A 14530-nucleotide genomic window follows, 5' to 3' on the forward strand; every position below is an offset into this window, starting at 1 on the left:
GACCTGTAATCTTTCAAAATACATTGATGTATTATTACAGCCGACAGTTAAAAAAACTACCTCATATACCAAGGATTCGACACAAATAATCAAAATTGTAGAGAATATGGTATTTGAGGAGGACTGGTGGATGGGCACACTGGATGTCCAATCCTTATACACTATTATTAACCACGAGCAAGGTAAACGAGCGATTGAGTCCCAATTAAAACAAGAAGGTAGGTTAAAAGAGGAACAGATCAATTTTTTAATACAAAGCATAGATTTTATATTGACACATAATTATTTTAACTTTGAAACCGATTTTTATCTCCAAACCCAGGGCACAGCCATGGGCACCAGGTTCGCCCCCAGTTATGCAAATTTATTTATGGCGGATTGGGAAGAACGGAATATTATCCCCCTACTGGGGGTGAACCTGGTGTTATGGCAAAGATATATAGATGATGTGCTTTTTATCTGGAAATCGGGAAAGGAATCTTTGGAGAAGTTTTTAGGAGTTATTAATCAAAATGATTTAAATTTAAAATTCACTCACAGTTTTAACAATGAAACATTGGAATTTTTAGATTTAAAACTTTTTATAGAAGAGAGGACAATTAAGAGTTGTACTTTTATGAAACCGACTATGAGGAACAGTTATATACTGTACAACAGTTGTCACCTACCCAGTTGGTTGATAAATATACCGCAAGGCCAATTCCAAAGGTTAAAGCGAAACTGTACGTTAGAGAATCAATTTGAAGAGGAGGCTAACAAGATGAAAAAGGCATTTCTAGAGAAAAATTACCCAGAAGAATTGATTACTGGATCCCTAAATAAAGTAAGGAATATGAAAAGGGAAGATTTTTTTGTAGAAAAGGTGAAAAACTCAAATGAAGAAAAGGAAGAGATTAGGATTATCCTACCCTTTAATGATGAGTACAGGAAAATACAAAAAATAATAGGGAAACATTGGAGTTGGCTACAAAAAGACAAAACCATAGGCTCCCTAATCCCAACTAAACCTCGGATAACCTTCACGAAAGCTCCTAATTTAGGGAATAAGGTGGCCCCAACGGTCAAAAGAGGAAATCCCGGGAATACCGCCTTACACAACTGGTTGAATATGGAGGGTTTCCATAGATGCGGGAAGTGTGCAAATTGCAGGATCACTTCTTTTCCTCGGAAAACAAGTGAAATTGTTTCAACGGTCAATAAATACAAACATACGATAAAGGACTTTTTAACGTGCAACTCTGATAATGTCATTTACATCATTGAGTGCCCATGTGGACGCCAATATGTTGGGAGAACAAAAAGACTTTTAAAAAAACGCATCTCAGAGCACATCACCAACATTAAAAAGGGCTTAGAAACCCACACCCTGTCTAAACATTTCAAACTGATGCATGACAAAAACCCGACAGGCCTAAGATTTGCGGCAATTGACAAAGTAGAGAAAGGATGGAGAGGGGGGGACCACATTAGTAAAATGTCCAGATTAGAGTCCCAACGTATTTATGAACTCAACACTTTGATGCCGGGTGGATTGAATGCAGAATTCGAGTTATTCGGATTCTTGTAAATTGGTGGATGTCCCCTATGGACGGCAAAACCCCAGCAGGTTGTGTAATATCCTGGGGGGGTTCTGCCCTTCATGGGGGGCCTCCACCCAACACCTTAACCCCTGCGGGGTGCAACAATCCACTCTGGTGTTCAAATTATGAAGAAAAAGGGAAGCATTTATAATAAATAAATTATACATTTTTAACAATGCATGAAATAAAGTGGTTTATATATATATTTATATTTTTACTTTTTAACTTTATTGTTCTTATTTTTATATATAGAGGAAAAATTTCTTATTTATATATAAAAAAGATTTTTAGAAAAAATTTCTTATTTATACAATTTTATTTTTATTTTTATATTTATTTGTAATTGTAGCCATACATAAATGACAGGGGACTGTAGGGAATGATTGTTATTTAATCTGTTAGCTATAATCCTGTGATTAATAACCAAAACCGCATAGATACCGCAAGGGATTTTTTGTAGACGAATAAAATCAATGAAGTGTATAAATAAATTTATTTGATGGAGAAAGAAATGAAATAAACATAACATGTAGGGATAGGAATGGATTGTATTAGTATTTATAGGAATCGGATTATTATGATGTGTACTAAACAGTAGGTTATTTGAAATTTAAGTCTTTTTTGTGGATAATTGGGTGGATCTGAATGGAATGGACTCTTCTACTCCGTGTCAGCTTTTGAGCCAAATGAGGAGGCTCATCATGTGTTTGAACAATTACCATTTGTAAGACACTATAAAAGTAGGCAGTTGTGGGGGAACCTGTACCACTGAAGAAGGGGCAAGTACCCCGAAACGCGTTTGGTGAGGAGCCCCCCGGAACAACCCCAAGGAGTACGTGCTTGAACTATCCAGAGCCGTGCGGCAATTCAAAGTCTTTGAGAACTCTGTGCCTTACTAAACCCCTGATACGCCGGGACCTACAAGCGCAAACACACGAGGAGTGTGTCGCATAACATACCGACGAGGGGAAAAGCATCTTGAGTCCCAGCGCTGACCGGCTTCCTGCTACTACGGAGCGGCAGCCAGAGGATCGCAAGGGCACAGAGAAAAGACACAGTATCCTTCAGTTGCTACAGCAGCAGCTGATAACGACAATTTTGTTTCCAAGTTTACCTGCATAAGGAACCGCATAAGGAACAGTGAGTATTAGCGGGACGCCGCAAGTATACTCACTTAAGTGAATTCTGTTGTACCACAGTTACATTATCCTCTTGCAGTGAATCAGGACTGTGAACCTTATAGTACTTTGTGAAGCTAGCCACTATATTAGCTCAAGCCACCAGCTGGGCTATACTTCTATTTGTTCTGATTTTCGTATGGACTGATTTTTTACCATCCCTAGCCTATCCACCACTGGTCCTAGTATTTATTCTATATCTATATATTTTATTGTATCCATGTGTTCTTATATTGCTTGACTGTATTTTATATGTGTTTTTTAAAATAATTGATTTTACTTTACCTTACATGTCCTTGAATAAAATATATGGTGTTGTTATTTGTTTCCTTTTAAAAGTAACCAAAAGTATGAATTTGGGTAATTACCGTAAATAATCAAAGTGTAAAGAAACTTACCCCTCGGATTGTTCGAACAATGTGACCATAGCTAAATATCATGACGAGCAGGGGTAAGACCAGGCAGAATAGGAAGAGGCACACAATGTATGATACGTTGTTGTGTGATCTTGAGTGCCATACTACTGAACAGGTGGTACCTGAGCTTTCAAGTCCATAACTACTCCAGCCAAAAAGGGGAGGTGTCGTCCAGAAGAAAGAATAGAGCCAAGATCCAACAATACAAATCCAGGCATTTTTGTAGTTAGTGGCATCAACTTTTGTGTACTTCAGCACTGTAAGGTAGCGTTCATAGGATAACATGGAGAGAGAGACCAGGGAGACGATTCCTATAAAAAAAAACACAACAAAAGGATAAAAAGACAAATTTAATGATAATGCAGCTACTTAGCATTTACAGTAATGTTTATCTTCAATTAAATATTGTGGTTGCTAAGACCCTATTTTCTCTGATACATTTGGTTTCTACTTCAGACACAAAACACAATCCAGAACTCACGGCTAAGACTCCAGGATCTGCGTTTGAAACAGAAAAAAGTATTAGCTCTAAACAGTTTATCCGCTGAGATGTAATATATCTGGAAAATAGAGACGAGGGAATTTTCGGGTCCAATTAAAAAGAATAAGCTATTTAACGCCAAGACAGCAATATTAATTTCAGTGTCAGCTACAAATATGGCTAGGGGTAAACGGATGGCAGCCGGAGGTAACAAAAAGACTGTTTGATAGGTGTTGGGTTTGTTATGGTTTTTAAAGTAAATAATGGTTAAAAAATTATCCCTTTTTGGGTGCAGATGTCTCCTTGTGTTTATATACAGAATATGCTTGCTGTTATTAAAGATATAATAAGAATACCCGCTGGCCAAAGCATACAATGATTTAACCATAAAGTGAGTCTCATACTTGCCCTTAGTCATATAGTTAACCCCTTAAGGACATAGGACGTACCGGTACGCCCTATTTCCCGAGTCCTTAAGGACCAAGGATGTACCGGTACGTCCTAACTTTTAAATCGGGATTCCGGCGCCCGAGGGGTTAAACGGAACGGGATTTCGGCTGAAATCCTTCAGCCGGCATCCTGTGACAACGCCAGGGGGGGTGATGTGACCCCCCCGTGTCGGCGATCGCAGCAAACCGCAGGTCAATTCAGACCTGCGGTTTGCTGCGCTTTTTGCAGTTTCTGATGCCCGCGGTCCCTGACCGCGGGGATCAGAAACTTTAGAGTGGCTAAAATCTATATTTTTCACCCCCCCCTGCACCCCTGCATGATTTGATGCCGGCGGGTGGTGCGGGGGGGGGTGTCGCAGGCGGTGGGGGCGTTGCGGGAGGCGGGTGGTGCGGCAGGCGGGATCGCGATCCCCCGCCCGCCTCCCCATGAATGATCGTTGGCTTCTAGTGGTTATACCAGGGTGCCAGCACATTGCTGGCACCCTGGTATAAACGGCTGACATCTGTGCAGATGTCAGCCGTTTAACCCTTTCCATACCGCGGTCCGTACGGACCGCTGTATGGAAAAAGTTAACTGTCATCGGTCAGGGAGCTCCCTCCCTCTCCATCGGGGGGCTGCTGTGCCTTTGCAGCCCCCCGATGGAGAGGGAGAGAGCCCCCAGAGAGCCCCCCTCAGCCCCGTGCTTACCCTTCCCCGTCTGCGAAGTTCTGAGCAGACGGGGAGGGTTCCCATGGCAACAGGACGCTCAGGCGTCCTGCTGTCCATGGTGCTGAACAGATCTATGCTGAAAGCATAGATCTGTTCAGTGTAAGTAAAATACAGTACAGAACAATATATATTGTACTGTACTGTATTATACAGACATCAGACCCACTGGATCTTCAAGAACCAAGCGAGTCTGGGTCAAAAAAATGTAACAAAAAAGTGAAAAAAGTTAAGATAAAAAAAAAACATTTATCACTGAATAAAAATTAAAAAAATAAAATAAACTACACATATTAGGTATCGCCGCGTCCGTAACGACCTGATCTATAAAATGGTCATGTTACTTTCCCCGCACGGTGAACGCCATAAAAATAAAAAAATAAAAACTATGAGAAAATTGAAATTTTGCCCACCTTACTTCTCAAAAAAGGTAATAAAAGTGATCAAAAAAGTCGCATGTATGCCAAAATAGTACCAATCAAACCGTCATCTCATCCCGCAAAAAATGAGACCCTACTCAAGATAATCGCCCAAAAGCTGAAAAAACTATGGCTCTTAGACTATGGAAACACTAAAACATGATTTTTTTTTGTTTCAAAAATGAAATCATTGTGTAAAACTTACATAAATAAAAAAAAAGTATACATATTAGGTATTGCCGCGTCCGTATCGACCGGCTCTATAAAAATATCACATGACCTAACCCCTCAGATGACCACCGTAAAAAAATAAAAATAAAAACAGTGTAAAAAAGTCATTTTTTGCCATTTTACGTCACAAAAGGGTAATAGCAAGCGATCAAAAAGTCATATGCACCCCAAAATAGTGCCAATCAAACCGTCATCTCATCCCGCAAAAAATGAGACCCTACTCAAGATAATCGCCCAAAAACTGAAAAAACTATGGCTCTTAGACTATGGAGACACTAAAACATTTTTTTGGTTTTAAAAATGAAGTTATTGTATAAAACTTACATAAATAAAAAAAAATGTATACATATTAGGTATCGCCGCGTCCGTGACAACCTGCTCTATAAAATTACCCCATGATCTAACCTGTCAGATGAATGTTGTAAATAACAAAAAAAAAAAAACGTGCCAAAAAAGCTATTTCTTGTTACCTTGCTGCACAAAAAGTGTAATATAGAGCAACCAAAAATCATATGTACCCTAAACTAGTACCAACAAAACTGCCACCCTATCCTGTAGTTTCTAAAATGGAGTCACTTTTTTGGAGTTTCCACTCTAGGGGTGCATCAGGGGGGCTTCAAATGGGACATGGTGTCAAAAAAACCAGTCCAGCAAAATCTGCCTTCCAAAAACCGTATGGCATTCCTTTCCTTCTGCGCCCTGCCGTGTGCCTGTACAGCTGTTTACGACCACATATGGGGTGTTTCTGTAAACTACAGAATCAGGGCCATAAATAATGAGTTTTGTTTGGCTGTTAACCCTTGCTTTGTAACTGGAAAAAAAATATTAAAATGGAAAATCTGCCAAAAATTTGAAATTTTGAAATTGTGTCTCTATTTTCCATTAAATCTTGTGCAACACCTAAAGGGTTAACAACGTTTGTAAAATCAGTTTTGAATACCTTGAAGGGTGTAGTTTCTTAGATGGGGTCACTTTTATGGAGTTTCTACTCTAGGGGTGCATCAGGGGGGCTTCAAATGGGACATGGTGTCAAAAAACCAGTCCAGCAAAATCAGCCTTCCAAAAACCAAACGGCGCACCTTTCACTCTACGCCCTACTGTGTGCCCGTACAGTAGTTTACGGCCACATTTGGGGTGTTTCTGTAAACAGCAGAGTCAGGGCAATAAAGATACAGTCTTGTTTGGCTGTTAACCCTTGCTTTGTTAGTGGAAAAAATGGGTTAAAATTGAAAATTAGGCAAAAAAAATGAAATTCTCAAATTTCATCCCCATTTGCCAATAACTCTTGTGCAACACCTAAAGGGTTAACGACGTATGTAAAATCAGTTTTGAATACCTTGAGGGGTGTAGTTTCTTAGATGGGGTCACTTTTAGGGAGTTTCTCCTCTAGGGGTGCATCAGGGGGCTTCAAATGGGACATGGTGTCAAAAAAACCAGTCCATAAAAATCAGCCTTCCAAAAACCATACGGCGCACCTTTCCCTCTACGCCCCGCTGTGTGGCCGTACAGTAGTTTACGGCCACATATTGGGTGTTTCTGTAAACGGCAGAGTCAGGGCAATAAAGATACAATCTTGTTTGGCTGTTAACCCTTGCTTTGTTAGTGGAAAAAAATGGGTTAAAATGAAAAATTAGACAAAAAAATTAAATTCTCAAATTTCCTCCCCATTTGCCAATAACTCTTGTGCAACACCTAAAGGGTTAATAATGTATGCAAAATCAGTTTTGAATACCTTGAGGGGTGTAGTTTCTTAGATGGGGTCATTTTTGGGTGGTTTCTATTATGTAAGCCTCGCAAATCGACTTCAGACCTGAACTGGTCCCTAAAAATTTAGTTTTTGTAAATTTCTGAAAAATTTCAAGATTTGCTTCTAAACTTCTAAGCCTTATAACATCCCCAAAAAATAAAATATCATTCCCAAAACAATTCACACATGAAGTAGACATATGGGGAATGTAAAGTCATCACAATTTTTTGGGGTATTACTATGTATTACAGAAGTAGAGAAACTGAAACTTTGAAATTTGCAAATTTTTCCAAATTTTTGGTAAATTAGGTATTTTTTTTGTGCAAAAAAAATAATTTTTTGGACTTCATTTTACCAGTGTCATGAAGTACAATATGTGACGAAAAAACAATCTCAGAATGGCCTGGATAAGTCAAAGCATTTTAAAGTTATTAGCATTCAAAGTGACACTGGTCAGATTTCCAAAAAATGGCCTGGTCCTTAAGGTGAAAATGAGCCCGGTCCTTAAGGGGTTAAAGTCCTGTTTGCTGTTAGGTGATGCTGGCGGAGTTTGAATGTTCAACCTCCACCCTCAGACGACACGCGCAGCCACGACCGGCAGCTCGTGCGCACAAGGGGAAGCCCGGCAAGTAATCCTTGGGAACGGACCTTCAGTGTGACGTCACACGCTTCCACAGATGCCTCCTAGGTCCACATTTCCTTCCGACGCGTTTCGGAATACACATATTCATTCTTCTTGAGAAAGGCTCTATTGTTGATCTGAAACGCTGCTGTTACTACATGAGTGAATAAAGGACTTACTTTTTCTTTTTAAGAGTGCTGCCCTCTTTTCTTTTTTGTATTTTGGGTATTAGCGTACTCCCCTTGGGCTTGCACCTGTTCGTTTTGTTTTAGTGCTAGTGCTGCCATTTTTTGTTATATACACTCACCTAAAGAATTATTAGGAACACCATACTAATACAGTGTTGGACCCCCTTTTGCCTTCAGAGCTGCCTTAATTCTAAGTGGCATTGATTCAACAAGGTGCTGATAGCATTCTTTAGAAATGTTGGCCCATATTGATAGTATAGCATCTTGCAGTTGATGGAGATTTGAGGGATGCACATCCAGGGCACGAAGCTCCCGTTCCACCACATCCCAAAGATGCTCTATTGGGTTGAGATCTGGTGACTGTGGAGGCCATTTTAGTACAGTGAACTCATTGTCATGTTCAAGAAACCAATTTGAAATGATTCGAGCTTTGTGACATGGTGCATTATCCTGCTGGAAGTAGCCATCAGAGGATGAATACATGTTCTCATTCTGTTTACGCCAAATTCGGACTCTACTATTTGAATGTCTCAACAGAAATCGAGACTCATCAGACCAGGCAACATTTTTCCAGTCTTCAACAGTCCAATTTTGGTGAGCTTGTGAAAAATTGTAGCCTCTTTTTCCTATTTGAGTGGTACCCGGTGGGGTCTTCTGCTGTTGTAGCCCATCCGCCTCAAGGTTGTGCGTGTTGTGGCTTCACAAATGCTTTGCTGCATACCTCGGTTGTAACGAGTGGTTATTTCAGTCAACGTTGCTCTTCTAGCAGCTTGAATCAGTCGGCCCATTCTCCTCTGACCTCTAGCATCCACAAGGCATTTTTGCCCACAGGACTGCCGCATACTGGATGTTTTTCCCTTTTCACACCATTCTTTGTAAACCCTAGAACTGGTTGTGCGTGAAAATCCCAGTAACTGAGCAGATTGTGAAATACTCAGACTGGCCCGTCTGGCACCAACAACCATGCTACGCTCAAAATTGCTTAAATCACCTTTCTTTCCCATTCTGACATTCAGTTTGGAGTTCAGGAGATTGTCTTGACCAGGACCACCCCCCTAAATGCATTGAAGCAACTGCCATGTGATTGGTTGACTAGATAATTGCATTAATGAGAAATATAACAGGTGTTCCTAATAATTCTTTAGGTGAGTGTATATAAAAACTCCTACACATTGAAATTGCAACAACACAACCTAAAAGACATGGAATTATGGCGATCACAGGATGGACTGACATGTTAATTACATGCTAATGATAAAAAAAATTAAGCAAAATATTCACAACATGCAGTTGGGCACACAAATGAGCAAGATCCAATGCTAGTATCTCCCTTTGAAATTGCCGACCCATGACGTCCCAGATGTACTTGATGGGAGATAAATCCAGAGACACTGCAGGCCATGGTAGCATGTTTAGGCCAGACAGGCTGCTCACAGTAGCATGAACAACCTACGGTCTGGTAGTGAATTGTTAAAAAACGGCTCCTGGGACTGCACCAAATTAATTTAATGCTGAGTTGTTAGTATGCCTAAAATGAAGACTAGAGGGGTGAAGCAACCATACATTATACTACCCCACACCATAATCTCAGGAGTAGGACCGGTGTGAAGGCTTCTTCATGGCGTTGCCCATGTGGTGTACAGACCAATCTTTGGCTATTATTGCATCCGAGAGAAAAGCGGGACTCATGCTCCACTCCAGCATTTATTGCTGTCTTGCTGTGAACCATGATAGCTTTTGAGAGCAGTGGCGTGAGGTTAATGGAACACCTGTAGCTGGACATCTGGCTTGTACTCCATCGTCATTCATGCAAATGTCTTCTAATGGTTTGTGTAGACACTGTTTGCCACCCTAGGCTTGGGATGTGATGTCCAATTTCCTTTGCAGTACAGAATGGATCACTACGCGCCATTCTTCTAACTAGATGATCTGTCCGTGCAGAGGTTCGCCTCTGTGCACCTCTTACTGTCATTCCACTTTGTCTTTGTTCTCCCAACCACCGGGACATGCAATGTTGAACAGTGCTGACATCTTGGCCTAGACGTATAGCAATCAGCTGGAGTGATAAACCAAGGTCTCTCATTTCAAGGATTCTATCCCTCTTCATTTGTGACAAGTGGCAATAACTGGCATGTTGACGAACAAGAGGCATCGCACAATCATCCCGCACCACTTGATGTGATTTTTTTAGGTTTCATGTGTCTAAAAAAGTTTTCTTTCAATCAGGCTTTTACGCTCCTCCCTCATGCCACTGATGTGAGTTATGTGATTGAAAATGAGCTTATCTGCAGATTTTAGCAACACCTGCTACTTCTTCGATTTGATTAGCCTTATGGTTTGTCCTTGGTATTGTAATTTCAATGTTGAGGAGTATACATATTTATTGTCATCCAATGACAGGAAAAGTGGTTGGAGATCATTATATTTCCCTGAGATTCCTCTCATATGTGTACTAGGCTCCAGGAAAGCTGAGTATACTGTGCCAATCTGTAAAATTTCCTGGCCAGAAATCAGCTATGGTGACAAAGGTCAGGAGCTTCTTCAAGTCAATTTATAAAAGGTCATAGAGATCATATTATAAGCCAGGACTAAGGAGAAAGGAAAGAAGAGATCAACCCATAAAGCAGGTGAGATAAGAAGACGTTCACAGATGTGTATAGTTAAGATTCTACTGCTGATAAGGGATGTAGAGGCTGAGAGAACTAAAAGCCATGGTATTTTTTGCCAAGCAAGTGTGAATGTAGCCTTGCGGTTGTTGCTTTTTTTTTTTTACTTGTGCAGAAAACTTTGCAAGGCGAGAATTGTAGCTGGAAGAAGTCCTTGGGCAACCTGGGCCAGATGGAGAAGATGGGGAAAGCAAACTACTCTAACAGCATCTAATCAGTATTTTATTATTTTGTCCTTTCTGCAGCATAGTGCCCACTAAATGATCACTGTACTTAGTGTCAGTATATTGGTAATATGCACTTACAGTGGTAATTTGGGTATTCCTGTGGTGTTCTCTATTCAGCAACAGTATGGAAGTACAATATTATTCATTTACTGTATTATTATGGTATTACCCAGTCACAGTATAGTGGTGGTATCCAGTCATAGTATAGTAGTGTTATACATTATGCTATGGTAAAGTCATCCATTCACTGTATATTGGGGTTATCCAGTCAAATCATAGTGGTGTAATTTAATAATGGTATGGCAGTTTTAGTTAGTCACATTATGGTGGTGTTATCCAGTCACAGTGTGGTAGTGTTATCCAGACATGGTATGGAGGTGTAATCCATCCACAGTATGAAGGTGTAATCCAGTCTTGGTATGGGGGTGTTATCCAGCCACAGTATGAAGGTGTAATCCAGTCTTGGTATGGGGTGTTATCCACTCCCTGTATGGTGGTGTTATATAGTAGCAGCATTTATTACTATTTTTGGGTAGGGATAATCTCTTCTAGGTTCTAGATTGTGGGTAGAGCATAGTATTGCCCTGTAATTCCCAGTAACGCACATAAGTCTTGGGAAACACAGTCCAAGCCACTAAACCATGACCTGGCTGTGAGGTCTGTAGCAGTTCTTTGAGTCACACTTATATTTACCACTGATAAACATTTTTACTGCATCTCAGGTGACCTGCATCTTTTTATGATAAAAACATGGCTAATTTCTTCCAAAAACAGGTTACGTATATGGTATTGCAACTTAGCCCTATTCACTTCAAATGAGCTGTGCTGCAATACCTGATAGAACTCATGGACAAGTGTTGAACTATATGTTGAAGAAAGCAGACATGATTTTTTTTTTATTCTGTATAACCCATTAAAAAGTCCCTGGAGTGCAGACATAGAGTGATGATCATACATTGCATTATACAGAAATCAGTTTTAATTTCCCCCAGGTCAATTTCCACAAGTGCTCAGGAGGAGGCAGCACTATGAAATATTATATAATGGTCAAAATTACTGTTACAATGAACAGATAAACAAGTTGAAGATTAAATGATCTCCAAAAGGTATACAATTAAAGATGTCACATTCCCTTTATATTTTAAGCCAAAACTATTTTTTATTTTAATCTTTTACATAAAAAAGGAACAAAAAACTAAAAGGGGCCGAAGCAAAAGTTTGGGCACCCTGCATTGGCAAGTATCACAGCTTGTAAATGCCTGTTATAGCCAGCCTGTTACCTCAATCTAATTGACCGAAGCCTCAAGCCGACTTCAGAGTTAATTAGATGTATATATCAATACAGGCCACTAGGTGGCAGCCTTGTATTGATATAGTGCAAATGAAGTCTTAAATGATGGCCATTTAGCCATCACTGAATACTATGGGCAATCGAATGATTGCCAGTTATTGTCCCCCAAGGTGACTTAAAAAATATGTAAAAAAAAAAGTAAAAAAAAGGTTTTACAAATATAAAAAAAACTCAAAAAACTAAAAGTTCAAATCACCTCCCGTTCCTTAAAATAAAAATAATTAACCAATAAAAAAAATAAACATCATGGGCATTTTCGCATACAAAAATGCCCATACTATTAAAACATAACAATATTAATGGCATACAGCAAATGGCGTAGCGGGGGAAAAAAATAAAAACAGCCAATTTCCAATTTTTTACTACCCAATAATGTTTTAATAAAAAGTGATCAAAAAGTTGCACTCACTTAAAATTGGTATCACTGAAAAGAACAGATCGTCCCGCAAAAAATTTGCCCTCACACAGCCCCGTACACATAGCTACAAAAAAGTTCTAAGGGTCAGAATATGGTTCTAAAAAAATAAATAAAAAATTTCCTCAAAGTTTTTTTTTTTTTTTTTTTCAGTATTAAAACGCAAGACAAATTATACAAGTGTGGTATCGTTGAAACCGTACTGACCTGGAGAATGAAGATTACAGGTCAATTTTACCGCATAGTGTAAAAAAAATAAAATAAAAACCTTGATCGGAATTGCGTTTTTTCCAATTCTACCCCATTTGGAATTTTTTTCCCGCTTCCTACTACATGGTATGCAACAGTAAATGGTGCCATTAGAAAGTACAACTTGTCCCGCAAAAAATAAGCCCTCATAAGGCTATGTGAATGGAAAAGTAAAAAAGTTAGGACTATGGGAAGGCAGGGAGTGAAAAACGAAAACGCTAAAATGGAAAATCCCAGGGTCTTTAACGGGTTAAGGTCTGACACCACTTATCTAAGCGCTCAAATCTCTTTTAGTTTAGCATACTTTTGCAAGGTATTACTTTCCTTTTTTTCACTCTAAGGGCTCATTCACACAAACGTTTTTTTTGCGTTCCGTATACGGGCCGTTTTTTTAGTTCTGTATACGGTCCGTATACAGAACCCTTCATTTTAATGGTTCCCCAAAAAAACAGAATGTACTCTGTATGCATTACGTTTCTGTATTTCCGTTTTTCCGTTCCGTTCAAAGATAGAACATGTCCAATTATTGCTCACAAATCATGTTCCATGGCTCCATTTAAGTCAATGGGTCCGCAACAAAAACGGAACACATACGGAATGTACTCCGTATGTCTTCCGTATCCGTTCCGTTTTTGCGGAACCATCTATTGAATATGTTATGCCAAGTCCAATTTTTTCTATGCAATTACTGTATACTGTATATGCCATATGGAAAAAAGGAACGGAAAAACGGAATGGAACCGGAAACACTACTGAAACAAAAAACGGAAAAATGGATCCGTGAAAAACGGACTGCAAAATACTGAAAAAGCAATACGGTCGTGTGAAAGAGGCCAAAGCCATACGGTCGTGTAAACAAGGCCTCTTTCACATGGGCGTCGTGTGTGAGGGCCGGACAAGATGCGGGTGCATTGTGGGAAAATCCATGATTTTTCCACACGAGTGCAAAGCATTTTAATGCGTTTTGCATGCGCGTGAGAAAAATCGTCATGTTTGGTTCCCAGACTCGAACCCGGACTTCTTCACAGAAGTTTGGGTTTGGGATCGGTGTTGTTTAGATTTTATTTTTTTCCCCTATAACATGATTATAAGGGAAAATAATAGCATTCTTAATACAGAATGCTTAGTAAAATGTCCATTGAGGGGTTAAAAATAATGAAAAAATGTATCCACTTGCATGTGATGGACCATGTGATGAGCGCAGTGACGTTATCAAAGGTCCTTTAGCCAGGTCCTGAAGAAAGTAGAAAGAAGAGGAGATCCACTACGTGAGCAAGTGGATGGGGTGAGTTAAATTTGTTTATTATTTTTAACCACTCAATGGACATTTTACTAAGCATTCTGTATTAAGAATGCTATTATTTTCCCTTATAACCATGTTATAAGGGAAAATAATAAAGATCGGGTCCCCATCCCGATCGTCTCCTAGCAACCATGCATGAAAATCACACTCCCTCCGCACTTGCTTGCGGATGCATGCGATTTTCAAGCAGCCCCATTCACTTCTATGGACCCTGCGTTGCGTGAAAAACACACAATATAGACCTTGCTGCGATTTTCACGCAACGCACAAGTGATGCGTGAAAATCACCGCTCATGTACACA

At 39.7% G+C, this 14530-nt stretch overlaps 1 protein-coding gene across 1 annotated transcript in view; it reads right to left on the minus strand.

Moving 5' to 3' along the window:
- The window catches only part of LOC120978099 (pinopsin-like), a 124985-nt gene that overhangs the window by 38668 nt on the left and 71787 nt on the right, over positions 1–14530 (minus strand). Inside the window, exon 2 of the mRNA XM_040406328.1 lies at positions 3157–3485. Coding sequence (XP_040262262.1) covers positions 3157–3485 — 329 coding nt within the window. The remainder of the gene's footprint in view (positions 1–3156; positions 3486–14530) is intronic.

The sequence above is a fragment of the Bufo bufo genome, chromosome 8 (genome assembly GCF_905171765.1).
Source record: "Bufo bufo chromosome 8, aBufBuf1.1, whole genome shotgun sequence".
In the NCBI taxonomy this organism is placed as follows: Eukaryota; Metazoa; Chordata; class Amphibia; order Anura; family Bufonidae; genus Bufo; species Bufo bufo.